The 26,993-nt window shown below is 33.5% G+C and overlaps 1 protein-coding gene across 3 annotated transcripts in view; it reads left to right on the forward strand.

Annotated features, from left to right (window-relative positions):
• CADM2 (cell adhesion molecule 2) overlaps positions 1–26,993 on the forward strand; it is a 1,094,969-nt gene that overhangs the window by 950,128 nt on the left and 117,848 nt on the right. For all 3 annotated transcript variants that reach the window (XM_078059557.1, XM_078059594.1, XM_078059635.1), the window contains one exon: positions 24,653–24,743. In XM_078059557.1, coding sequence (XP_077915683.1) covers positions 24,653–24,743 — 91 coding nt within the window. The remainder of the gene's footprint in view (positions 1–24,652; positions 24,744–26,993) is intronic.

Genomic DNA, 26,993 nt, shown 5'->3' on the forward strand with positions numbered 1-26,993 from the left:
TAGACTTGTAATCATGACATTTTGATTAGTTAACAAGGCCCTGGAATATAACAGGTGATCTAGACATATTTATCCACATGAAAATGAATCAACTGAAATATATAAGATAAAGTTGAAAAAGTAGAGCCCCCAGGATTGCATTTCTGAATTGAATTACTTCATTTTTTTTAATATTGGAAAGTTTTTGTTTGTGACAAAGTTACAGTTTGTGTTTAGAATTTCTGTGTAATATAAAATTACATTAAATCCTAAAATGTTACATCTAAGTACTGGTCTTTTAAAATCCTCACTTTATTTTGTTTTTATTTATTTATTCAACAAGAACTTATTGATTGCCTACTATGAAACAGGCATTATTTTAGGCACTGGGGTTACATAAGTGACCAAAAAATAACATTAACAAAACAAATTAGGATTGTCTTCATGTGTCAAAATTACCACCACCACCACCAGCAATAAACTCCAGTTTTCTTACAGCATCCATTCTACGTAGGAATGACAGAAAAGCAAAATAAATAAAAACAACATATAACACGCTGTGTATTAACTGCCATGGGAAACAAAATAAAGCAGAGGTGATAAGTAGTACAATTTGAGAAATGGGAATGGAATTGAAGGAAAGTGTGTGTGTGTGTGTGTTAGTATATAACATATATATATAATGTGTTTATAAGTAAATATATATTTTATTACATATTAAATTATAAAATTGTATGTTGTATTTCTCTACATATTTATATATAAGTATACATTATATTTATATTATGCATATATTTAAATAAAAAAATATTAGTAAGACCAGAGTAGAGGGATAACTGGAGAGTATTTATGAGTGAAGATCAGAGATTTACCAGGAGAATCAGACTTTTTTTTTCACTTTTTGATAAAGGAATGTCAATCTGATTATGATTTTTAATTATTGCTCACTGTGTTTTAGTTACTTTTAGTTTAATACTAATTGAAACTATTAAAATATTTTAAATACTTTCAATTATGTTGAGTTAGTTTCATTAATTTTCCTCTTGTTCTTGTTGAAACAAATTCTGCAGCAAGCATATTTTAGAGCCCAAACTGAGATTATCTTCAAATTTCAACATTTATTTTCAGTGACACCTTGGGACAATTGCTAAAACTGTTTGAGCTTTGATTACAAATTAGATAATTCTTTTCTACAAGGATCAAACTAAACAATTTGTTTATGGCATTAACGAATTTTCAATGAATGCTACTTGCCTTAGTTAGTTCAAATTGCTGTAACAAAAATACCCATAGACTGGGTGGCTTATAAACCAAAGAAGTTTATTTCTCACAGTTCTAGAGGCTGGAAGTCCAAGATCAAGGAGCAGGTAAGGGGCTTCATCCTGGTTCATAGATGGCTATCTCCTCTCTGTGTCTGCACATGGCAGAAGGGGCTAAGGAGCTCTTCGGGGTCTCTTTTATAAGAGCACTAAGCCTGGTCATAACCTTCCAAAAGCCCCACCTGCTAATACATCACGTTGGGAATTAGGTTTCAACATATGAATTTTAGAGGGACACAGACATTCAGCCTATAGCACCTTTTCTTTCCTATTTCTTATTTTACCAACATGTCTTTCAAAATGTGGAAAATTGTATAATTTGATATGTTGAGAGGACCCAGGTTATCAACATTTGACTTGAACTTTTTTCATTTATATATAAAGTCAAGAAGTATTTAAAAACATTATGTATTATAATTTAACTGTAATTTTCAACATGTAATAAAATAAAATAATAAAAATTAAGTCATAAAAATATTAAAGGTCACCAGCCAAAGACACATCACCAGAAACCCACCAATAGTCAAGCAAATCAGATATGTTTCGTTTACTATGGCAAAGAAGAGGCATACCAGATGAATCTCTGGGTACTGGTAAGAAAGAGTTTGAAGAGCCTTGTTACAGAATTTGGGTTTGTCCTGAATATTCTGAAGAGGATTCTGGATTGAATGCTGTCAGTATTGGGGACAAATCAAACATGTGTATGTTGGTAACTTTTACCTAGAAAGCAAAAACATCAAAGCAGAATTAGATTTACTGTTATAAAGATGCAGCAGTTAATCATGCTAATTTTTTGTGGTTGCTGAGTGTCCTGGTCTCTGTCTTGTTTCAGACCTGGACGTGGAATAGACTTGCCTTTGCCTTCTTCCACTTCATAGTCACAGGGTAGCTCTAGCTGATTCTTGTTTAGATTCTAGAGAATTGTTTATGTTTGTTGAGAATATTTCAGCTTAGCTGTCAGATGCCAATTGTTAGCAGCCAAAGTCATTTTTAATTTCTTGGGAGTCTAAAATGGAGCTATTATATATACACTTTCTGGGCATTTTTTGCTGTTCACTATATTTCAGTGTGTGTTATTAAGCGAACTTCATGGAGGAAGGCAATTGAATTGTCTCATTTTTTAGAAAGTTTTACGTGAAAAATGTTACACTTACTATCCAATTAAAAATAACAACTCATTTTATCATGGTTTAATATGTAAGTGGCTAGAAGCCAGAGACCATATCTATTTAAATTATTTCTTTTAGCATCTAGCATACCACCATTCAAGTATGTGAAGGTAATTAAAACTAACTGATGATAATGCTGAATGTTCCTTTACGGATGCAGAGATGAAATGTGGAGTGGAGAATGGAGATTGGGCATTTAGCAACAGTTTGCATTAACATTAGAGCAAATTGAACAAAGTGGGTGTGGTCTTCATGGCTCTGCATAGGTACACATGGCAATATACATGATGTGGAAATTTCCATGGATGTAAATGGGGGAACAGAGAAAGAATTGGAAAAGGAAGACGGTGATTAGTCTAGAATTTGTGGAACATAAATTTAGGATTTCCACATTGTTTTACAATGGTCCCATCATGAATAACCACAAAGATTGGGCCAAATGGAGGAATTTTTAGCATTTTGGACCCCAGAACAAAAGAGTTGCCACTGTGGTGAGTGACAAGACCAAATATATAACCCTACAATAATGGAAAGTTATAACTATACTTGAAATTAAAATCCTGTGTAATTGTTGAAAGGAAAGTTTGATAAGAAATTAGAAGGAAGTGTTAAACACATAGGGCAAAAAGCAAAAAAATAGAGTAGGAGGAATTATATTTCTAGGCCTGTGTTTTAACCACATAACCCTGTGATATACAATTTAGGAGGACTCAGTCTCTAAAGTATTTCACAGCAACATGCATTTCCTTATAAGATATTAATCATAAATTTTAATGTCATTAAAGGAAGATAGTTTCTTTAAACTTGAAATTTAAGAAAATGTAGACTTTTCACTGTGAACCACAAATGCCTGCAAATTTTGCACAACAGGTAACAGCACACTTTGTACCTGAGCAGTGGAAAATGCCACTCTCTTTCTTTTTACAGACGGAAATTCTAATTCATTGTTCTATTTTTATGCAGATCTCTTTGAAAACAATAACTTTTTATTTGTCTGATTTAATTTTTAGAAAACAGATTGTATAAGTCCGAGTTTATTTAATTCTCAATAAGAATAATGTATCAGCACAAACAGAAAGAAATAGGAACAAAACACAGAAAAGAAGAAAATAACTGAACATTCATTTTCTATTTGTGACACTGACAAAAATTTTATAAAAAGTCAGCTGTTATTGAAAAGGAGAAACAGAAGAGACAGATTAGTAAAATATTTCAGAATAATGAATGTTCTAGGAACTCATTTTAGTACTATGGCATTGAAATGCCAACATGGATAAATAAGAACCCAAATTTTTAAGTCTCTGTGTATATGTGTGTGCTATGGTAAATTATATGTAGAATATTCAATATTATATAAATATAAATATTAATATATAAATATTATATAAGTATTCAATATATATAAAATTCATCAAATTATGAAATCTTATGCTATCATTAACATTTGTTTAGTATTTACCATTTGGTAACAGTGCCATTCTTTGCTTATAATATAAATAAATGTTTATACATGCACATCATAAAATCAAGTTCCCACTTACTCAATGCTCCCTAACCTCTCTAGCCCAGGTCAGTGTCTTTTAAATTGTCTCACATTTGTTGTATTAACTATACTTCTACCACTTGTCTATTTATTATAGAAAACACTTGATTAAATGTTTCAGGCTATCTAGGTTTATTAGAAAGGTGAGTGTTTCAAGTAGATTTTTAAAATAACGTATCTCATTCATTTGGCATCTCACTTGTGAAATGCTGATTATCTAATTACCTGGTCAACCACAAATTATCTGTGGTCTAGAGACCAATGTAAAAGGAGTCAGGAAAGGTGAAATGAGAGCTATCTTTAGGTTAAATTTTCAAAAATCAAAATAGTTATTTCGATTAACAAAATGCCACATTAATGCCTAAGGATACTTCGGAAGGATTTTTTAAGATTTCAAAATATTTTGCAAAGCTCATGAAATGTATACATGCTAGAATCATGAAGTAATCTATGCTCCTGGACTAAAAGATACATTTATCTACATTAATAAAGTTGCAACCTCTATTTGAGATCCCTATGTGTTTTTTTTAAATTTTTAATAGAAGTATAATTGGCATACAACATCTTATTAGTTCAGTTGTACATCATAGTGATTTGATATTTTTATACATTACAAAATGATCACCTTAAGTTTAGTTAGCATCAGTCACCATACAAAGTGATTACAATATTATTGACTATATTCCCTATGCTGCACATTACATCCCCAGGATATTTTTCTTTTATAACTAGAAGTTTGTACCTCTAAATCCCCTTCATCTATTTCACCAATCCCTCATATTTTTTCTTTTATATGTAAAAGAATATTTTATTTGTCCCTGAAATATTGAATTATTTAAAGTCATTGAGTCACCAAATATTTTAAGTGATCTGAGTGCAGGGACTCAGTATGTTACTATAAAGTTTCTGTTATTAATAGAAGTAAACATTTTTTGTTATTAAATCTCAATGAAGAGTATATATTTGTGAGCAGATATTCCAAATTTTAACAAAAATTAAATTCATATATTAAACTAATACAATATATTCTTTTATTTATTTTTTATTATGTTATGTTAATCACCAAACATTACATCATTAGTTTTTGATGTAGTGTTCCATGATTCATTGTTTGCATATAACACCCAGTGCTCCATTCAATACGTGACCTCTTTAATACCCATCACCAGGCTAACCCATCCCCCCAACCCCTCTCCTCTAGAACCCTCAGTTTGTTTCTCAGAGTCCATAGTCTCTCATGGTTCGTCTCCCCCTCCGATTTCCCCCCCTTCACTTTTCCCTTCCTACTATCTTCTTTTTTTTTAACATATAATGTATTATTTGTTTCAGAGGTACAGGTCTGTGATTCAACAGTCTTACACAATTCACAGCACTCACCATAGCACATACACTCCTAACATAATATATTCTTAACTGGCCTTTCCTAATCAAGGTTATTATGAAGTTCCTAATCAAGCTTATTTTAGAATTTTTAACATTATTTTAAGCACACAAATTATTTTCATAAAAAGGCAGTCAAAAAAACTCCCAAATGATAGAATGTATGTATTATACAGATGACAATGTGTCTTTTGCAGTTAATTTTAAGTCAATTTAATCAAGAACAAAAACTGGATAAGAAAATGAGACAGAAATGATTTTGACAAGTAAAAGCTAATATTGAGAAAATAAGCATAAGTGACTCATATCCAATATTTTTAACTTCTGATTAAATAACATTCTCTTTTATAAGTCTGTTTTTAAAATATAGTTCAAGGTTGATATTTCTTTTCTTTTTTTTTTTTTTAGAGGGGGGAGGGGCAGAAGGAGAAGGAGAGAGAGAATATTAAGCAGGCTCCACACCCAGCACAGAGCCAACACAGGGCTCAATCTCATAACCCTGCAATCATGACTTGAGCCAAAATGAAGATCAGCTGCTTAACCAACTGAGCCACCCAGGAGCCCCCAAGGTTGATTTTTCCAAAGTGACTACATATTTAACATCCCAAGTATTTCAAATTGTTCTAGTTCTATTTCCTGATTGAACCATAATACATGTACACACACACACACACACACATTTCTAAGAGAAAAATATATGGTTAGAAAACTATAGTCAATTGATGTATTGAACATTATTGGATTATCTTTTAATATATCAGAAAGTTTGTCATGGGCGCCTGGGTGGCTCAGTTGGTTAAGCGACTGCCTTCGGCTCAGGTCATGATCCTGGAGTCCCAGGATCGAGTCCCGCATCGGGCTCCCTGCTCGGCAGGGAGTCTGCTTCTCCCTCTGACCCTCCTCCCTCTCATGCTCTCTGTCTCTCATTCTCTCTCTCTCAAATAAATAAATAAAATCTTTAAAAAAAAAAAAAAAAAAAAAAAAAGAAAGTTTGTCATTACTCTTTACCATCTGGGTCCAGAAGACTTTTTTTTTTTAATTAATAGGTTTTATTTTTAAGAAGTTTTCAGTTTATAAAAAATTGAGCAGTAAGTACAAAGTTCCTGTATATACCGATATCCTACCCCCCTCACATTTTCCCCTATCATTAACATCATGCATTATTGTAGTGCATACATTACAATTGATGAACTAATATTGATAGATTAGTGTTAACTAAAGTGCATAATTTACATCAGCCTTCACAATTTAATTTGTATGATTCTATAAGGTTTTGACCAATGTATAATGTCCTGCAGCCCATGGTTACAATATCATACAAAATGCATTCACTTTGCATTAGTAATACATGCATTAGTAATACACATTTAAGGTTCTGACATGTCTTTTTGTGGCTTGATAGAACATTTCTTTTTATTGCTAAATAATATTCTATTGTCTGGATATATCAGAGTTTGTTTATCCATTCACCTGTTGAAAAATATCTTAATTACTTCCAAATTCTGGCAATTATGGATATACCTACTATAAATATCTGTACACAGGTTTTTGTTTGAACAGAAGTTTTCAACTTCTTTGAGTAAGTGATGTTCAAATTTTAATTAGAACAAATTTTAGCAAAAGGCAAATTGATTATGAAGAGGCAATGTATCTTAATGTCACTAAGACTAAAACATGAAATTTTAGAAATCTAAATGTTTATCTTATGCCATAAATAGAATTGCTGGCAAGACCATATTTAGCTTTGTAATGAACTGCAAACGAACTTGGAAAATGGCTACATCAATTTGTATTCCCACCAGCAATGAATGAGTGTCCCTGTTGGTCCATGTCCTCACCAGCTTTTGGCGTTGTCAGTGTTTTGGATTTAGGCCATTCTAAACAGTGGTGGTATCTCATTTTAATTTGCAATTCCATAATGACATATGATGCTGAGCATCCTTTCATATGCTATTTTTCATTTGCATATCTTCTTTGGTGAGATGTCTATTTAGATTTTTGCCAAATTTTTAACTGGATTGTTGTTTTTCTGGTTGAGTTTTAAGAGTTCTTTGTACATTTTGGATACTACTCATTTATCACACATATCCTTTGCAAATACTTTCCTCATTGTCTTTTCATTTTCTTAAAGTGTCTTTCTCAAGAGCAAACATATTTAAGTAAAGTTCAACTTACTAATTTTTTTCTTTCATGGATTATGTTTTCAGTGTTGTACCTAAAATGTTGTCACTAAACCCAAGGTCAACTAGATTTCTCCTGTATTATCTTCTAGAAGTTTTATAGTTTTGCACATTACATTAGGTCTATGATACATTTTGAGTTAATTTTTGTGAAAGACATAAGGTCAGTGTTTGGATTTTTTTTTTTTTTTTTTTGCATAGGGATGTCCAGTTGTTCCAGCATTTGTTAAACAGATTATCATTTCTTCATTGAATTGTCTTTGCTCCTTTGTTAAAGATCAGTTGACTATGTTTATGTGGGGTTCTTTCAGAGCTCCCTATTCTGTTCCTTGATCTATTTATTTTTGCATTAATACCATACTGTCTTGATTACTGTAGCTATATAATGTCTTGAAGTTAAGTAGTATCAGCCTTCAGACTTTATTCTTCTTCTTCAATATTGTAATTTTATCTATATTTGTAAATTTATAATTAATCATTATAAGTTTGATTATATTATAATTAAGGCAAATATAAACATCAATATATTAAGCTTTATTGTATTAATCCTTGATATTGTCAGGAAAGAATGTAATTCCCTTTTACCATCTGGATCTAAGAGACACGTTATTTTAGATTTTTAGGGTGTAAGTTTTTTTTTTTGAATAATGTTTAGATGTAATAATAAAGGGATAGTGAAAAACAATATTATTATACTCTTTAATAAGAGTTTAATAAATATAGGGGCACCTGGGTGGCTCAGTTGGTTAAGCATCTGATTCTTGATCTCGGCACAGGTCTTAATCTCAGGGTTGTGCATTCAAGCCCCATGTTGGCCCAGCATATATAAAAAAGTAATAAAAATAAAATTTAAATATAGCAGACTTGAATTTCTATTCCATATTTCCTGGATTTAATGGTATATCTACCCAAAATGGGCAACAACTGTCATGTATGCTCCTGGAACATACCGTATTGTAAATACTGAGGTCAGATTTCAAATATACATCTCTAATGTGTTCTATTTAGTCATTGTTTCTGGTTCTTCTTACACTTGGTCAAAATGAAATACTCTAAAAAACTTTGGTGGTTCATAATTTTGTAAAAGACAATAAAAATATCTTTGCCCTGTAATTGCAAACATTTCATTTTTAGATTTATAAGCACCGACTCAATTGAAAAAGAAAATGAGTTTTAAAAAATGTTTTGTTATCAAATGCCTTCAGCATTTATCCACTTATGAACTATATAAGTTCTGATGTGCAGAAATCATAAAAATGAAAGAACGTGATATTTTCTTTTTAGCAAAATCAAGTTGCAAAATATTGCGTGATGAAGTCCTTCCCTTTGTTTCCTCAGAAACAAATAGTTTACTTATTGATTTTTGAGTTTAATAAAATATGTCTAGGATTTCATAAGTGAAGACTTCTGTTTCACCATCATTAGATTCTTGAGTCCTACTGTTTTCTCTCTGAATTTATCATCTGATCTGTCTAATAATTTTGAGATATCTTTCTCTGTCAATTTTCTTCTCTTGCCATTCTGAGCAGGAAATGAAAGATTCAGAATTCTCAACTGATCATGAAAGTTAAGCAACCAACAAACAAGCAAAAAAAAAAACTAGAATGATGGTGTTTTATTTCCAGACTTCTTTTCTAGTACCATATAAGAAAACACAAAACCTGAGCAACTCTCTAAGTAAATAGGGATGCGGCAACAGTGATCATTTATAGCACTCTTGCATAATCCTTCCACACCAGCACTATCTAATAGAATTTTCTGTGATGATGGTAATGTTCTTATCTGTCCCAAAATAGTAAGTAGCCATTGTCTAGCTACATAAGGCTACTAAGCACTTGAAATGTAGATCTTGTGACTAAAAAAGTATGGTTTAAATTTTATTTAATTGTAATCAATTTACATTGAAATTTAAATAGCCACGTGTGACTAGTTTTTGCTATATTGGACACCACCACTCTAGATGATTTCATCATACTTTCATTTTTTTTATTATGTTATTCCTTTTAGCATAGTTGGGGACAATCGATGAGTTAGGGTCAAGTTCATGGTGAAGTAATTCATAGAATGTTAAAGTAGCAAGATTTTTCATACTACAGAAAATATAACACCAATATAATTTCATGACGTATATTAGATTTACAAAAGAGTCCAGTGTCTCTATATCATAATTGCAAGGTAGAATAATTTACAATCTATTTTGAAAAGTGAATTCTCTCTGTTTTTTGGAGGACCTCTAAGAAAGGACACAAATCATGAAATGCTTTCTCTAAAAGTAGTTAGAATTGTTTCAAAAAGAAACTCAACAACTAAAATTGAGGCCATTGCACTCTAACAATATACTGAGGGTTAACCTTGCATACCTTTTTAGGAGGGCAATTTTAATTTATATTTTTATGAACAAGGCTAGTGATTTTAGTGATTATTACAGAATTGCAAAAAGTTTTGTTCTGCCCTTCAAAATGCCTTTCAGTTTTCTTTGTGATGCCTACAATTTTAGAATTTGTGATGTAGTTTTTGGTTAAAGCATAGAATGATCACACTGGAGCTCATGAGCAATGATGATCAGAGTCTATCCATTCTTTGAGGGGGTATGTAAGCTGTGTCTTATAGGGATGGACCATGCTTTTATAAGACCACAGTGTTTGGCATCCAAATACATGTTAACAACCACTGGAGTAAGATAAAAACTTTTAAAGAAAATATATTTTGAATGTAGTGTGACCTAAATAAAATTAAAATGCAGATTAAAACCAATACTGCATTTTTTAAAGACTTTATTTATTTGAGAGAGAGAGAGAGAGACAGAGATAGCACAAGCAGAGGGAAGGGCAGAGGGAGAAGGAGAAGCAGACTGGGAGCCCAACATGGGGTTCCATCCCAGGACCCTGAAGATCATGACCTGAGCCAAAGTCAGCCAAGTCAGCCACTTAACTGAGTGAGCCACCCAAGCACCCCTCAAAACTGCATTTTTTAAAGTTCAAGTTGTGAAGTCAGATAAGGCGAGGTTGAAATTCAAGCTTCCCTAAGTGACTTTATGCTAGTCACTCTAAACCTAATTTCCTCATCTGGGAAATGTACCTACTTCATATTTTTTGTAAGGATTAAATCAAGTAATGTATGATAAGTTCTTGGCTTTCTATTATTATTATTAGGAAGGTAACACATACCTTATGAATGCAAACAAATTTAGCAAATACTTTATCTGAGGTCTATACATTATGAAAGGAAATTGAAAAACCTTGAGAATACAAACTAGGGAACCTATGAAATAAGTAAAAAGAATATATAAAGAGATTGTTTGCTTTGTAATTTTGCCCAGGACTTAGACTATTCACCAAAACTGAAAAAAAAAATCGATCTTAGATTTGGTAATTATGCCAAATGAAATAAGTCAGACTCAGAAAGACAAACACCTACTGTATGATTTCACTCATTTTTGGAATCTAAAAATCAAAACAAATAAACAAACAAACAAAAAGTAGAATCAGATCTCTAAATACAAAGAACAAACTGATGGTTGCCAGGGGGGAAGGGATTGGGGGGATGGGCAAAATGGTTGAAGGGGAGAGGGAGATACAGTCTTCTAGTTATGGAATCAGTAAGTCAAGGGAATAAACCACACAGCATTGAGCATATAGTCAACGATACTGTAGCATTGTATGATGACAGATAGTATGTACACTTGTGGTGAACACAGCAAAGAGATACTGAATCACTAGGCTGTACACTGAAAGCAAATGTAACATTGTGTGTCAACTATACTCAATAAAAAAAATTAAAAATTTTATGATATCAGGAAAATAAAAATAATTTATAAAATATTTTTTCTTTCCATTTATAAAAGGTCAAGTTCATGGTGAAGTCATTCATAGAATGTTAAAGTAGCAAGATTTTTCATACTATGAAAAATACATGCTATGAAATACAAATAAAGTACATACAAATAAAATCTTTTTATCCTAAAGGAGAAATTTCATGGAGAGAATCTACCATAACTATGTAGTTATTTTTTGATTTGGCTTTTCTCAATTTAAACATATTTCAAAATATACACTAAACGTAAGGACTGTTACTGTATTTTTTTATTGTTATTGTGATATTGATGATGAATGAATGGTGATGATGATTTTAGCCTTTTGTCAAATTTACCAGAATGACATAAAAGGGAATATTTTATTTTATATTAGTTTTTAAAGATTTATTTAGTTTAGAGAGAATGAGAGAGAGAGAGAGAGCAAGAATGGGGGAGGGGCAGAGGGAGAGAGAATCTCAAGCAGACTCCCTGCTGAGCATGGAGCCCCATGCAGGGCTGGATCCCGTCACTGAGATCATGACCTAAGCCGAAACCAAGAGTCCAACATTAAACCAACTGAGCCACCCGGGTGCCACAAAAGGGGACATTTTAAAGATTACATAACATATGAAACAAAAACAAACTTGATAGTTGACTAAATGGTTAATGAACATGAAATGAGATATTAACTCCCTCACTAAGTTGTATAGTTTTATATTAAGTCATCATGTTTGACTGAACCTATGCATTGTCTATTAATGTATGTTTGTTAAATAAACACTCAGTGGTTAGGCCATAGCAGATTTCTAAAATCTAAAACAACTTTACATTATTGTGTTCATTTCATTATTTACTGTTCCTTTTTGCATCCCTGTGAGGAATTCTATTCATGGTGACTTAAATAAATTTTCTTTAATTTATCAAAAACACAAACAACTTGAAAATGTTTAGAAACACAGTGAGTACTGGTTTTTCATTTTCATTTTAAATAATGATTTGGAGCTTTTTTTTTTTTAATGAGCTTTCAGAACTGCCAAAATTTCCTATGTAGTCATGAAATTTAACAAGTGGCCTTCCTGATGCCTTTTCCTAAGTAATTCATCTCCACTGTCGAAGCTATCAATTGACAAAATTTATCTCTGCCTCCCAGAGCACAACTAACACTATCAACGTTGAATTAAAGCTATGCATTTTACATCACCATATCAGACCATTGATTACAAGAGAACTTCATTTGATAAATTATTATAATTATTTTAATTATTATAAATTCCAAATTATAAATTCCTTCATTTCTTCATTCCCTAAATACTTTAAAATTATTCTAACTAGAATAAAATATTGGAGAAACAATTATTTTAAGACAAAATGTAAGGATAATAAATGAGATAGAGAAAATTCACTTAAAGTATTATAGAGTCTACAATTGTAGAAATTTATGAATTGGAATATAAGCAAAAAAATATTGATTCATTTATTATGTGTACCTTTACTGCAACCTTTTTCTTTTACTTAAGATTTTCCTTGTGGCTCAACTTTACAATAGAGACATTTTGCTTCTTTTTTTTATTTTTGTTTTTATTTTTTTTATTTTATTATGTTATGCTAATCACCATACATTACATCATTAGTTTTTGCTGTAGTGTTCCATGATTCATTGTTTGCGTATAACACCCAGTGCTCCATTCAGTACATGCCCTCTTTAATACCCATCACCAGGCTAACCCATCCCCCCACCCCCTCTCCTCTAGAAACCTCAGTTTGTTTCTCAGAGTCCATAGTCTCTCATGGTTTGTCTCCCCCTCCAATTTCCGCCCCCTTCATTTTTCCCTTCCTACTATCTTCTTTTTTTTAACATATAATGTATTATTTGTTTCAGAGGTACAGGTCTGTGATTCAACAGTCTTACACAATTCACAGCATTCACCATAGCACATACCTTCCCCAGTGTCTATCACCCAGCCCCCCATCCCTCCCACCCCCCACCACTCCAGCAACCCTCAGTTTGTTTCCTGAGATTAAGAATTCCTCATATCAGTGAGATCATATGATACATGTCTTTCTCTGATTGACTTATTTCGCTCAGCATAATACCCTCCAGTTCCACCCACGTCATTGCAAATGGCAAGATTTCATTCCTTTTGATGGCTGCATAATATTCCATTGTGTGTGTGTGTGTGTGTGTGTGTGTGTGTGTGTATACCACATCTTCTTTATCCATTCATCTGTCGATGGACATCTTGGCAAAATTAACAAGTCAGGAAACGACAGATTTTGGTGGGGATACGGAGAAAAGGAACCCTTCTATACTGTTGGTGAGACATTTTGCTTCTAATAGCTCCCTGATCCATTCAGTTTTATGCACTGCCAAATATCTTCTAAACCTTGGTTCTGACCCTGATATTTACTTGATTACAAACTTAAGATGGCTTCTTATTGCCTCTAACATGATATCCAAACTCTTCAGCCTGACACTGAAGTCTTTGAAAATATACCCCCCATAACGCTGCTCTTGGCACGTCTTTAGAGATAATGCATCCTAGACTTTACATTATTTCTAGATGTCTCACATACAATCCATATACAGCCTACATTCTTCTCTTCATCAACCCTTTGTTCAACTCTTTGTTTGAATTCCCTTATATTCTCTACCTCTAGGAAAATGTTGCCAGTTCAAGTACTATGTATTCTTTGAATTGTTTCAAGTGCCACTTCTCTGGGTAACTTTCTTTGTTTCTGACGAATACATATAATTTCTTCCTCCATAACACCCGTAATGCTCCGTCGGAGTGCTATGTTGCTTTCAGTTTTGAATTTTGCATGATTTTGAACTATATATGATTTATCTTTCTGATTTGGATTAAATTACTATGGGTTACTATGTTTGTGGATGTATAGCACTTGAATAGTAGTACCAATGGGTCTTATACCCACACTAATTTGTACATGTTTGTTGAATAAATAAAAGATTGCCACAGAAATAATTTTTCATTAGAATTAAAAGGAATTTAACAGACTGTTGAAGGAAAAGTACCTGATAGTTTTGAGCATTCTTTGCATAATGTTGTGAGTTAAAAGGAAAGTTAAGTGTTTGAGTTTTATTGTAAAATTATAAACGGGAAAAAAATTGGACACTTTAGAAAAAAATCAGTCTTACACAGAGGAAATAAATAGTAGCTGAAATGGTTCTGCTTAACTCTTGGTATATCAACATGAAAACTGGTCGACCATGAGGTGTAGACTGAGTTTGCGTTGTAGCTGAAGTAAACTTCAGGAAAGTATTATAATGGCCTTCCTCAGAATACTCAGCACTTCCTTCATTTCAGAAATAGAGATATGAGAGCTATATAGGTCTATAGGAGTGAATGTAAACATTTTACAGAAGGGTACTATTGACATCTTGGGCCAGGTAATTCTTTGTTGTGGAGGGGCTGTCTTTTGTACTGTAGGATGTTTAGTAAACTTCCTGACCTCTATCCATTAGATGCTAATGGTATTCCTTCTATATGTCCCCCACATTGTAATAAGCAAAAACATCTCCAGATATTGCCAAATGTCCTTGGGGGTAGGGTTCATGATTGCCTCTAATTGAGAACTATTATTTTAGAGAAAACTTCAAAGTGGCTTCACAAAGTTGAGTAGGTGACTAATTTTCTTTAGTATTAATGTAATTACCAAGAGATAGTTATAAGGGTGCTAATTAAATTATTTTTTTCAGAAAATTTTATATAATGACATTGCTACAAAGCAAAGAATCACAACTCTTTCATTTACAAAATACTTAAAAGTTTCTAAATTTCCCTTAATAAAAATCTGCTGTGGGAATATTTCTGTATTATTTTATAGAGAAGAGAAATATGTTGCTGAGAAGGATATATCATAATAAATAAGGGAATATATTTCTTTATTTTTAAAATATTTTCCCAGGGGTGCCTGGGTGGCTCAGTCGTTAAGCGTCTGCCTTTGGCTCAGGTCATGATCCCAGGGTCCTGGGATCGAGCCCCACATCGAGCTCCCTGCCCCTCGGGAAGCCTGCTTCTCCCTCTCCCACTCCCCCTGCTTGTGTTCCCTCTCTCGCTGTGTCTCTCTCTGTCAAATAAATAAATAAAATCTTTAAAAAAAATAAAAATAAATAAAATATTTTCCCAGTTTTATTGGTATATAATTTTGATATATAATTGACATATAACATTGTATTAGTTTAAGGTATACAACATAATTATTCAGGATATACATGTATTATATACTATATATATAAATGATTACTATAACGTTTACTTAACATCCATAACTGCACATAATTAAAATCATTTTACTTGTGATGAGAAGTTTTAAGATCTGTCTTCTTAGCAATTTTCAAATACACATATAGTATTGTAACTAGAGGCATCATGCTACACATTATATCTTCAGAACTTAAAAATCTTGTAACTGGAAGTCTGTACCTTTTAACCTCCTTCACTCAAAAGAATATTTTCATCTGTTGAAGAGATGTGAGAGGGAGATGTAAGACTTAAAAAAAAAAAAAAAAAAGAGGAGACAGACAGACAGACTGACATATGGTTTACACATAGAATTCAGTAACATTGTCAGATAGGTTTTATAACTTGCAGATCATATAGAGTCAAAGCAAATCTTTTGCCAGTTTCCATTTCAACCAGATGGAGAAAGAGTTGATTTTAAAGAATAGAGGACATGGAAGTTACTACAAAAAGCACTAGCAATCCCTAGTGTCATCTAAGAGGGAACAGGAAACACAAGTTTATTGAGGTGTAGTGAAGATCAGAGAATAGGATTCAAACTGCGTAAGTGATTTATGACTATGTAACTAGGGTAAGTGACCTCCTCTGAGCCTTACTTTCATGTTCTACACAATAGGTCAACAAAAGAATCTTCCTTGTGTGCTGTATGAGAGAGTTTACTGAGCCAATACATATAGAATATTTACAACAATGACTATTATTTACCAAGTATTTGGTCAATGTTCATTACCATTAAAAGATAGCGGTGACAAATAAATTTGATTTTATAACACACTAGTGGTTGGAAAATATTATTCAAATCCATTATTTATTCAACAAAATTTTAATTGAGGGCCAGGAGTTATTCTAGAACCAAGGATAAACCAGTGAACAAGGTAGACATAATCTCTGCTCTGATGAGTTTGCTTTTCTAAGAATATGTTAAACACTCAGTACCACCATTGATGAAAACTAACACCAGAGCTTTAGGTGTTACATTGTGAAATGTTATAATGTACAATGTTATAATGTTATATTATAATTCTGGTGCAACAGTGGATAGAAATGGGTAATAGTACTATGCCTCATATGTTTTAGGAACTACATAAATGTTAAATGAATTATTTGGGAGTACTCATAGGAAATAACTTTTGTGAACACATAAAATGATCAAGGTAATATTTTGCTTTTGAGCAAGGATCTACATAATGCCATGGACAATGCAACTGACCATCGTTTTAAGTTATAAACCACTATGTTCACTCAATATATTATACAATATGGAATATACAGTAAGCCAATAGTAGATGTTAGTTTACAATTGCTTCTCTTATTTGGCAATTTTTTTCATTATCCATAACAGGCTGATGTTTTTTATAATCTTAAATTTCTGTTGTATTTCTTTGATTATGGAAGAAGTATGTTTTTTTTTTTCTTTTTTTATTGGTAAAACATTTGATTTAAAACTTCTTTTTATTCACCTACAGTCTTTATTGATGGATAAACATTGAACCAATGACACTAAATACTTTAAGAGCTTGTGCGTTTAAGATCGTCCATTAGGTGGCTTAATAGTAGCTGCATCACTGATCTTTTCTCCTTTCTAAAATCTTTGTTAAGGATATAGAAAATCCATTTTACTGGATCAATATCTTTACTTTGATTCAAATCAGGAGTTGTTCAAATAAAACAAGAGGTATCCTTACTGCCAAGTTCATAAAGCTTTTAAAATTTTGAATAAAAAAGAAATAATTTGTGCATCAATCTATCTCTTGATAGTAATTGTGCTTGTTTCTAAATGAAACCCAGAATTTGTCAGATAAGTAAAAGAAATAATACTTAAGGCTAAAGTATGTTTTCCTTTCACATTTTCATAATTTTAAAAATAGATTTTATTTTTTTAAAGATTTTATTTATTTATTTGACAGAGAGAGACACAGCGAGAGAAGGAACACAAGCAGGGGGAGTGGGAGAGGGAGAAGCAGGCTTCCCGCTGAGCAGGGAGCCCGATGTGGGACTCGATCCTAGGACTCTGGGATCGTGACCTGAGTCGAAGGCAGCCGCTTAACGACTGAGCCACCCAGGTGCCCTAAAAATAGATTTTAAAGAGTGATATTTTTCCTACAAAAGCCTTAGAAAGGAAACATTGTGCTTTTAAAATAGCTGCATATTTTGCTTGTTTGCTAGTAAGCACTGAAAAATAATTTGTGGATGAATGCATATATCCCTATTTTCTATATTCTTTTTTTTTTTTTTAAAGATTTTATTTATTTATTTGACAGAGAGAGACAGTGAGAGAGGGAACACAAGCAGGGGGAGAGGGAGAAGCAGGCTTCCCACGGAACAAAGAGCCCAATGCGGGGCTTGATCCCAGGACCCTGGGATCATGACCTGAGCCAAAGGCAGCTGCTTAACCAATTGAGCCACCCAGGCGCCCCTATTTTCTATATTCTTATAAAAAACTTTTTCATTTGCTTGCATTTTGAAAGAAATAAGAAGCAACTCATTCATTTATTCATTCAACATTTAAAGAACTCTTACATTTCAGGCATTTTGTTAGGATCTGACAACATATAATTAAATAGGTTAAGATCTTGGATCCTGAATGCTCAAAATATAGTGAATGAAATATAATATAAAAATATATGTATTTTACTCGCTCGGCATCAGGGAAATCCAAATCAAAACCTCAATGAGATACCACCTCACACCAGTCAGAATGGCTAAAATTAACAAGTCAGGAAATGACAGATGCTGGCGGGGATGCGGAGAAAGGGGAACCCTCCTACACTGTTGGTGGGAATGCAAGCTGGTGCAGCCACTCTGGAAAACAGTATGGAGGTTCCTCAAAAAGTTGAAAATAGAGCTACCATATGATCCAGCAATTGCACTACTGGGTATTTACCCCAAAGTAGGGATCCAAAAGTGTACATGCACCCCGATGTTTATAGCAGCAATGTCCACAATAGCCAAACTATGGAAAGAGCCAAGATGTCCATCGACAGATGAATGGATAAAGAAGATATGGTATATATATACAATGGAATATTATGTAGCCATCAAAAGGAATGAGATCTTGCCATTTGCAACGACGTGGATGGAACTGGAGGGTGTTATGCTGAGCGAAATAAGTCAAACAGAGAAAGACATGTATCATATGACCTCACTGATATGAGGAATTCTTAATCTCAGGAAACACACTGAGGGTTGCTGGAGTGGGGGGTGGGGTGGGAGGGATGGGGTGACTGGGTGATAGACACTGGGGAGGGTATGTGCTCTGGTAAGCACTGTGAATTGTGCAAGACTGTTGAATCTCAGATCTGTACCTCTGAAACAAATAATGCAATATATATTAAGAAAAAAAAAAAAAAAGAAGAAGAAGAAGATGATAGCAGGAGGGGAAGAATGAAGGGGGGGAATCGGAGGGGTAGACAAACCATGAGAGACTATGGACTCTGAAAAACAAACTGAGGGTTCTAGAGGGGAGGGGGGTGGGAGGATGGGTTAGCCTGGTGATGGGTATTGAGGAGGGCACGTTCTGCATGGAGCACTGGGTGTTACACACAAACAATGAATCATGGAACACTATATCTAAAACCAATGATGTAATGTATGGGGATTAACATAACAATAAAAAAATTAAAAAAAAATATATGGGGGCACCTGGGTGGCTCAGTTGGTTAAGCGACTGCCTTCAGCTCAGGTCATGATCCCAAGGTCCTGGGATTGAGCCCCGCATCGGGCTCCCTGCTCGGCCAGAAGCCTGCTTCTCCCTCTCCCACTCCCCCTGCTTGTGTTCCCTCTCACGCTGTGTCTCTCTCTCTCTCTCTCTCTCTGTCAATTAAATAAATAAATACATAAAATCTTAAAAAAAATATATATATATGTATTTTACTAAGTGCAGTGTTTTATAATAAAAGTATATATCCTGTATTATGAAATAATTTAAACCTAATTATTTACTGTTCTCTGCCATTTGTATGTTTTTATATATTATATTATAAACATTATATATTGTATATAATATATATGAGTCTATACAATTATGTTCAATAAATATGGTGTTAGAGTTCATTTACTTGAAAACATTTTAAAACGGACAAAATTATTATTTAAAAAAGTGAGCAACATAGAAGACAAAGCTAAGATAAATTCATAGCAATAATAATAATAATACATTTTTACTAACCCCCTTTTTTATTGTCACAAATTGGTACAGTATAATGCATTACATTAGTAATTTGAAAATACACATCCACAAAGTACTAAAGAAAGAATGTCACTCTGTTTTGTGACATAGTGGTTCATAACATGAACATTTAAGATTAATTTTACATACAACAGACCCCAACAAGATTTCAATTAAGCATTTTTTAATATTTTAGAATTAATATATCAAATGGATAAGAAAGTATAACAAAATCTTCAACGTATTCATTCATTTAAGAATTTATTAAGCACAGATTTTGTGTAAAGCATTATGCAAGATACTGAGGATATAGCCGTGACTGTTTAAAAAATTACACCAAGGTGAAAGAGAACATGTAGAAGAGGCATCTGATCAAACTTGAGGGTAATGAATTAATGCCCTTAGCAAAAATATTTGAGTTGAGATTTAAGAGTTAAATAAGCTCCCCCAGGATGGAATATTCCAGGCAATTTGTATAAAATTCATTCAAAAAATGAAAATGAATGTTAGAAGGCAAGAGAGTGGGACTCCTGGGTGGCTCAGTTGGTTAAGTGTCTGCCTTCGGCTCAGGTCATGATCCCAGGATCTTGGGATCAACCCCTGTGTCAGGCTCCCAACGCAGCAGGGAGTCTGCTTTTCCCCCTCCTCCAGCTTGCTCGTGCTCTCTTTCTCTCAAATAAATAAATAAAATCTTTAAAAAAAAGGCAGGAAAGTGAAGAAATGTACAGATCACATGAGACCTAAAGGCTATACTAATTATTTTGCTTTTAATCTTAAGAGCAAAGATTAACCATTCAGGGTTTTAACCAGAACACTGGTGTTATCAGATTTATATGTCTTATTTTTTTTTTAAGATTTTATTTATTTATTTGAGAGAGAGATAGCATGAGCAAGGGGGAGGGGCAAAGAGAGAGGGAGAGAATCCCAAGCAGGCTTCACATGCAGTGTGGAACCCAACTTGGGGCTCCATCTTATGACCCTGAGATCATGACTTGAGCTGAAATCAAGAGTTGGACGCTCAACCAACTGAGCCACCTAGCCGCCCCTATCAGATTTATGTTTTGAGAAGACAACTTTGTTTAGTTTTAAAAATCAGATTTTAGGGAGATGAAAACTGACATGAGAGAGAGAGAGAGACCTTTCATTATTGCTGTAAACTAGATAAAAGAAGTAGTTGTGGAGCTATAAGAAAGAAATGAGTAGATTTGAAAATTGTTCAGGACATAGATCAACCAGACTTGATTAATTGGTTGAGGATAGAAATACAAGGAAAAGGAGATGTCTGGTGTATGGAGCTGGATGGAGGCTGGTAGTATCTACAGAACTAGAGATTGCTGGATGAAGAACATGGAAGTAAGGGTTGGAGAGCTTGAGTTCATTTTGGACATGGTGAAGGCACCATGTCTTTTAGGCATCTGAGGGGACATGTCAGATGGGTGCTGCATATATTTAAGTGTAGCTTGTGGGTACAGAGTTGCCTTTTGGATATAAACCTGAGAATGATTGGTTAGTAGGTAGAAACTGAAGACATGGGTGTGGCTGAAAGGACCCAGCCAGAATTAACATGAGAACAGATCATGAATTCCATTCTTGGTGATCTCAGTATTTAAAGGCTAAATGCAAAAAGACAACAGAACCTGAGAAAGAATAGCCAAAGATGTAAGAGTTGAATCAGAAACATTGCGGGTAAGGGGCCGCAGAGAGGGGAGTGTTGTGAAATCTAGCAAAAATAATTTATAGGCTTAGAAACTAATAAGCATTTTGAATAATTCTGAAGTAAAATAAAAGCATTGTATCATATCCCTTGATTTTAGTTAATTTAGAGGTTATTTGGTGGTCTTCCTGAAAGTTCCATTGAAATACATGCAAAACATATTATCTGCTCTAGTATTTTCTTATAATTAAAATTCTGTATTTTGTATATAAAAGGAATCCTGAACCATGCCTATGGGGACAATTTGTGATACAAATTCTCACCCCTAATAAATTGCTTAAACAAAAACTGGCAAAGCTAAGAGAAACCGGGCCGTATTCTGTTTTCCTCTATTCTAACAGCTACCTGCCTGTTAAAACCCTGAATGGTTAATCTTTGCTCTTAAGATTTTACCTTAATGAAGCAGATACTAGTGGTGACTTGCCCATATCCCTTTCACGTACACCATTTCTGTGCACTGAATAGACTAACTGGGCCAGGGAAATAACATTCCTCCTCCTTCCAGAGTAATCCTCAGCTGAACACTAATGAAAATTGGTAAATATTCCCTAAATACTCCTGTCCCTTGCTCATCAAATAAGATAGCACTGAGGCATGCCTTACATTGTCCCTCCGAATTCCATGGCAGAATTCAATCCCAGTTGTCCACTGTGTCATCTACTCAATAGCACAACCTTTATTTACCTCCTTCTCTTCCTGTCTCACTTTCCAGTCCTTCCTTATATCACACCCATAAAAGATGGGTCTCAGGGTCTGCTTGTTAGATTTCTATATTTGTCAAGGTCCTCCTGAGAAACAAAACTAATAAAATGTATACATAGAAAAATAGATTTATTTTAAGAAGTTGACTCACACAGTTATGAAGGCTGCAAATCCTGAGACCTGTAGGCTGAGCTGCCAAGCTAGAGACCCAGAAGAGATGATGATTTAGTTCCAGTTTGAAACCAAAACAGGTAAAAAGCTGATCTTCTAGCTTGAAGGCCATCAGACGGAAGAATTCTCCCCTATTTGGGGAAGGATCAGCTTTTTTGTTTTATCCAGGCCTTCAACTCATCTGACAAGGCCCATCCACATTAGGGGGAGCAATCTGTTTCATTCGGTCTACTGATTTACACGTTAATCTCTTAGAGGGGCACCTGGGTAGCTCAGTGGGTTAAGTGTCTGACTCTTGATTTCAGCTCAGGTCATGATCTCATGGTCGTGGGATCAAGCCTAGTGTTGGGCTCAACACTGGGTATGGAGCCTGCTTAAGATTCTCCCTCTGCTTCTTCCCATGCTTGTGCTCTCTAAATCAATCAATCAATCAATCAAATCTTAAAAAAAAAAAAAAAAAGTTGGTCTCTTACAAAAATACTCTCATTGAAATACCCAGAATAATGTTTAGGCAAGTATCTGGACACTCTATGGTCCAGTCAAGTTGACACAAAATTAACCATCACAGACACCCAAATTAACACAACTCTTTCCTAGAATCACACTTTCTGATCTTTTTTCTCCTACTTTTTTTCCTCTGGAACTGAAGCTTGCTTCTATTTGTCAGGATGAAATTACATTCTGCTATATGTATGTATGGTCAAAGTTCAAAAGACAATAGACCTCCTTTTCCAGAATCATTCTGGCTCACATTTGTTACCCTGTATAATTGTTGACATTTCGCCTTCACTTTTTGAAATGTTCTGCTTTGAAGAAAAAATTATATAATCATCCTAGTCAATAACTGATTCCATAAATGTGATGGTGAAAATCAAAAAATTACTGAAGTATAATTTAATCTTTTATTAAAGTATTTTTTCCTACTGATTAAAAAAATATGATGAATATGTGTCATATTTCATCAAATTTTTCCCCCCTTGCGTTATTTCACACTGAAATTTTTTTTACCATAATGTGTAAGGAATCCCTATTTGCAACTGGTATATTATTGTTGATTACCAAGAATGTATTTTATTGCTTAAAGTATTGAAAAAGAATGTATTTAAAATCTTTAAATAATTTATAAGTATGATATAAGGTCTTCCACAAGATCCTAGTTTACTGTTCAATATATGGCAAATCTGAGTAATATTTTCCTGAAGTAACCTAAAAGTAACCTGAAAGTTACACTGTTGATAGATGCTTATTTAATTGGTTCAAAATCAGAGAGTGGGTATAACCCTGGAGTGGTTCAGTTCTTCTATCACACTAAGGGAAGGGCGAAAATAATCGTGACTATCTGGAGCGTTCAGAGCCTATTTTGTTTATTGTTGAGGATGCAGAGATAAGAGCAGGAGGCAATTCCATGTTGACAGGAATTCCTTGTTGTGTTGGCCACACAATGCCAGGACTAGCTAAGTCTCATAAAGCAATGAGCATGTTTACATTGTCTCTTTTTTTAAGTTTTAATTTTCCATTTCTTCTATGAAATAGGTGTCTCTGTGTTGATTAAACAGTATTAAACGTGGCACGAAAGCTATAAATATTAATGTCTCAAAGTATTTTTGAATCCTCTTTCACCAAGGATGATTTTATTGTTAAATGGAAATAAAAAAAATATGTAACAATTATGTTGCAGTATATATAACAAAAAGTTAACTTTTAGTAATATTCTATATAATTATTTTAAATTATTTGCTAACTGTACTTTAGAGAAAACAACATGTACTAAGTGCTGCATTATTGCATTTTCAAGAAGATTCTGCATAATACATATGAGACAGTAGTTGATCCTGAGTTCTTTGAGGGTTCTTTATTGTGAGTCCTGGTATTCCTGCAACAGAAGAGTGTTGTTATTCAAATGTACATAAATGTGTTCGGCCCATAATAATAGTATTCATAGCCATCTATAAATAGTTGAAAAAACAATTGTATGAAATGTTTGATATTCATCTGAACCACATTTTGCAATTTCAGTTTTATATTCAGATTTCAGAAATAATACAACAGTAGGGCTCATAAGATATTCAGATATTTTTGTTAGCTTTCCATAGACAGAATGGTAGCTTCTTAAAATTGTATACTCTGTTTCATCAAATCTCAGAAATCCCTTGTAAATGTACACAATAATAAGATAAAGCCTGAACATACACCATGATGTACAATTATGAAATATATATACTTATGTGTATTTAGTGACCTTTCTTAATATTCCTTTTCATTTTTTTTCTAGATACACCATCAGTTAAGATTATACCATCCACTCCTTTTCCACAAGAAGGACAGCCATTAATTTTGACTTGTGAATCCAAAGGAAAACCACTGTAAGTGATTTAATGAGCACTAAAGTTTTTCACTTTTTTTCCTATCCTGCTTGGATTTCAGGCTTTAACTGAAGAAATCCACTGTTTTTGTCTTTTCTTGGTGGGCAAAGTGATCTTTAGAACAGAAATCCCCTGAACCATGTCTTCATTAAGTATCTGTGGAAGATTTGTCTTTTTCTTTGTCATCTAGTGAAGTTTCTGGGAAGGTTTCCAGCTGTGATTTTTTTTCCTTCTTTTTCTAGTAAGATATTTCAACCTGAAAGGAAAGTGGGCTTAATCAGGTACTGTTTACATCATGAGACTGATAGACGTTACACATTGCTGAACTTAGTTCTCCGATGAAAATCTTTGAAAATATTGAAGCATCCTCAAAATATCCCCAAGTTTTAAAGTTAAATGGGAAATCATTTTTGTAAGAAGGGAAATCACATCTACATTTCTAATGTAGCCCCTATGATACATAATTTGTGAATGTGAGATGTTTCAACATTTTTAACTGTAAAGTGATTTCATTATTAGAATATATAGGTTCTAATATCACTTCGACTTTAAAATTTTACTTTTGACATTCATGTTTATAAACAACTAACTCATAGAAAATCTATTTTTATACAAAATTCAAGAGTAGATTACCCAGATATGCATTACTCAAAGACTATTTGACAGCAATCTGATCTTTCTAATATAATAACAGTCTATGTTGAGCTGAAAGTCATTTATTTGTTTTTTTTAAAAGCTTCCAATTGATTTGCAATTTGTTTAAATTTTAATAGGAGGCATTTAATTGTTTTCCATGTAAAACTATATGGGATAGTCTCTGTGCCAATCAAATTAAGTTACTAAAAAGTTAATTCTAATACTTTTTTATTTAAGTATAGATTTCTTATTACTACATGAGGAATTTTTCTAAAAGAATATTAAGGCAAGAAGCCTGAAATTTCAACCTACTCAGTTGTATGATTTTATAATTTTAACACACTAAGTGAATTCACACTTTTTCAAAGTTTTGATATTTTAAAACTGTTCTCTCTTCCAGTGTTATTTTCTAAAGATTCAAACATACTGATTTAATGAACATTCAGTAAATTAATCCATTATTTTACTTCTATCTTTTAAGAAACATTTAAGGCATTTTAGACTTTGAAAGGAACAAACTTTTCATAGTAGCTTTACTACATATATTCTGTGCAATTCACTTTCCTAGTTCTTACTTTCTGATAAGCTTAAATTGCTTATAGAAAACATTTTTCAACTGCTGTATGCTGAGTGTGACAGTGCGTTTCGGTATTATAGCTTCAGTAAGAGATTTGGCGGGCTACAAGTTCAGTACTCTTAACTAGAGAAAGAAGTGTAATAGACTCTAGTCAGCTTTAGGTATACCAAAATCCTAATTTCTTTAGTCCTGATTCTGTGTATCTAACAAAAGAATTTCTTTCCTAACTCTTCCTTCCATCTCCACTCCTGTTGCTTTCACATATTATTTCCCAAGTCATTCTGTTGCTCCCCCCTCTCTCTCTCTTTTTGCTTCAGGTTCTGTTGTTGTTTTGTTTGTTTTTTGCTTTCTTCCTCATAATCTCAGAGGTCAGCATATGGGGATGTGAAGGAACAGGATCAGGATGAGGGCGTAGCAAGGGAGTTTTGCTTTTAACTTTTCTTCATTGATCTGCCCCAAAGTACATATGTGTACATTTGGAATATGTGTACAACTTATACAATTAGATGAGGATGGGAAATATAGTATTAGAATGCTTGGAAATAAATATACCCCTGTTCAAATAGTATCCAATTACCTGTCGATGATCTACTCTTTGGTTCCATATCTTCTCCCAACAGCAGAAACAGCGTTTTTGTTTTGTTTTGTTTTTTAAAGATTTTATTTATTTGAGAGAGAGAGAGAGAGAGAATGAGCATGGGGGGGAGAAGAAGAAGCAGACTCCCCCCTGAGCATGGAGCCTGACGTGGGGCTTGATCCCAGGACCCTGGGATTATGACCCGAGCAGAAGGTGATGCTCAACTGACTAAGCTACACAGTCACCCCCAGAAACGGCATTTAATTTATGTGAATAATTATTTTCTGAGGTCTAGGTAATTAGATCTTTAGGTAGTCCATTTTCCTCAGTTCAAAGGTAGTTGAATAGATGTGTCTTATTGTGGGTCTCTGTTTCAACTACCTAGAAATAAGCTTGGATGTGTAATATTCCTCTGCACTGCAGATCAATGAAAAGTACAGTAGTTTATTTATTTATTTCA

Source organism: Halichoerus grypus, chromosome 1 (assembly GCF_964656455.1).
Source record: "Halichoerus grypus chromosome 1, mHalGry1.hap1.1, whole genome shotgun sequence".
In the NCBI taxonomy this organism is placed as follows: domain Eukaryota; kingdom Metazoa; phylum Chordata; class Mammalia; order Carnivora; family Phocidae; genus Halichoerus; species Halichoerus grypus.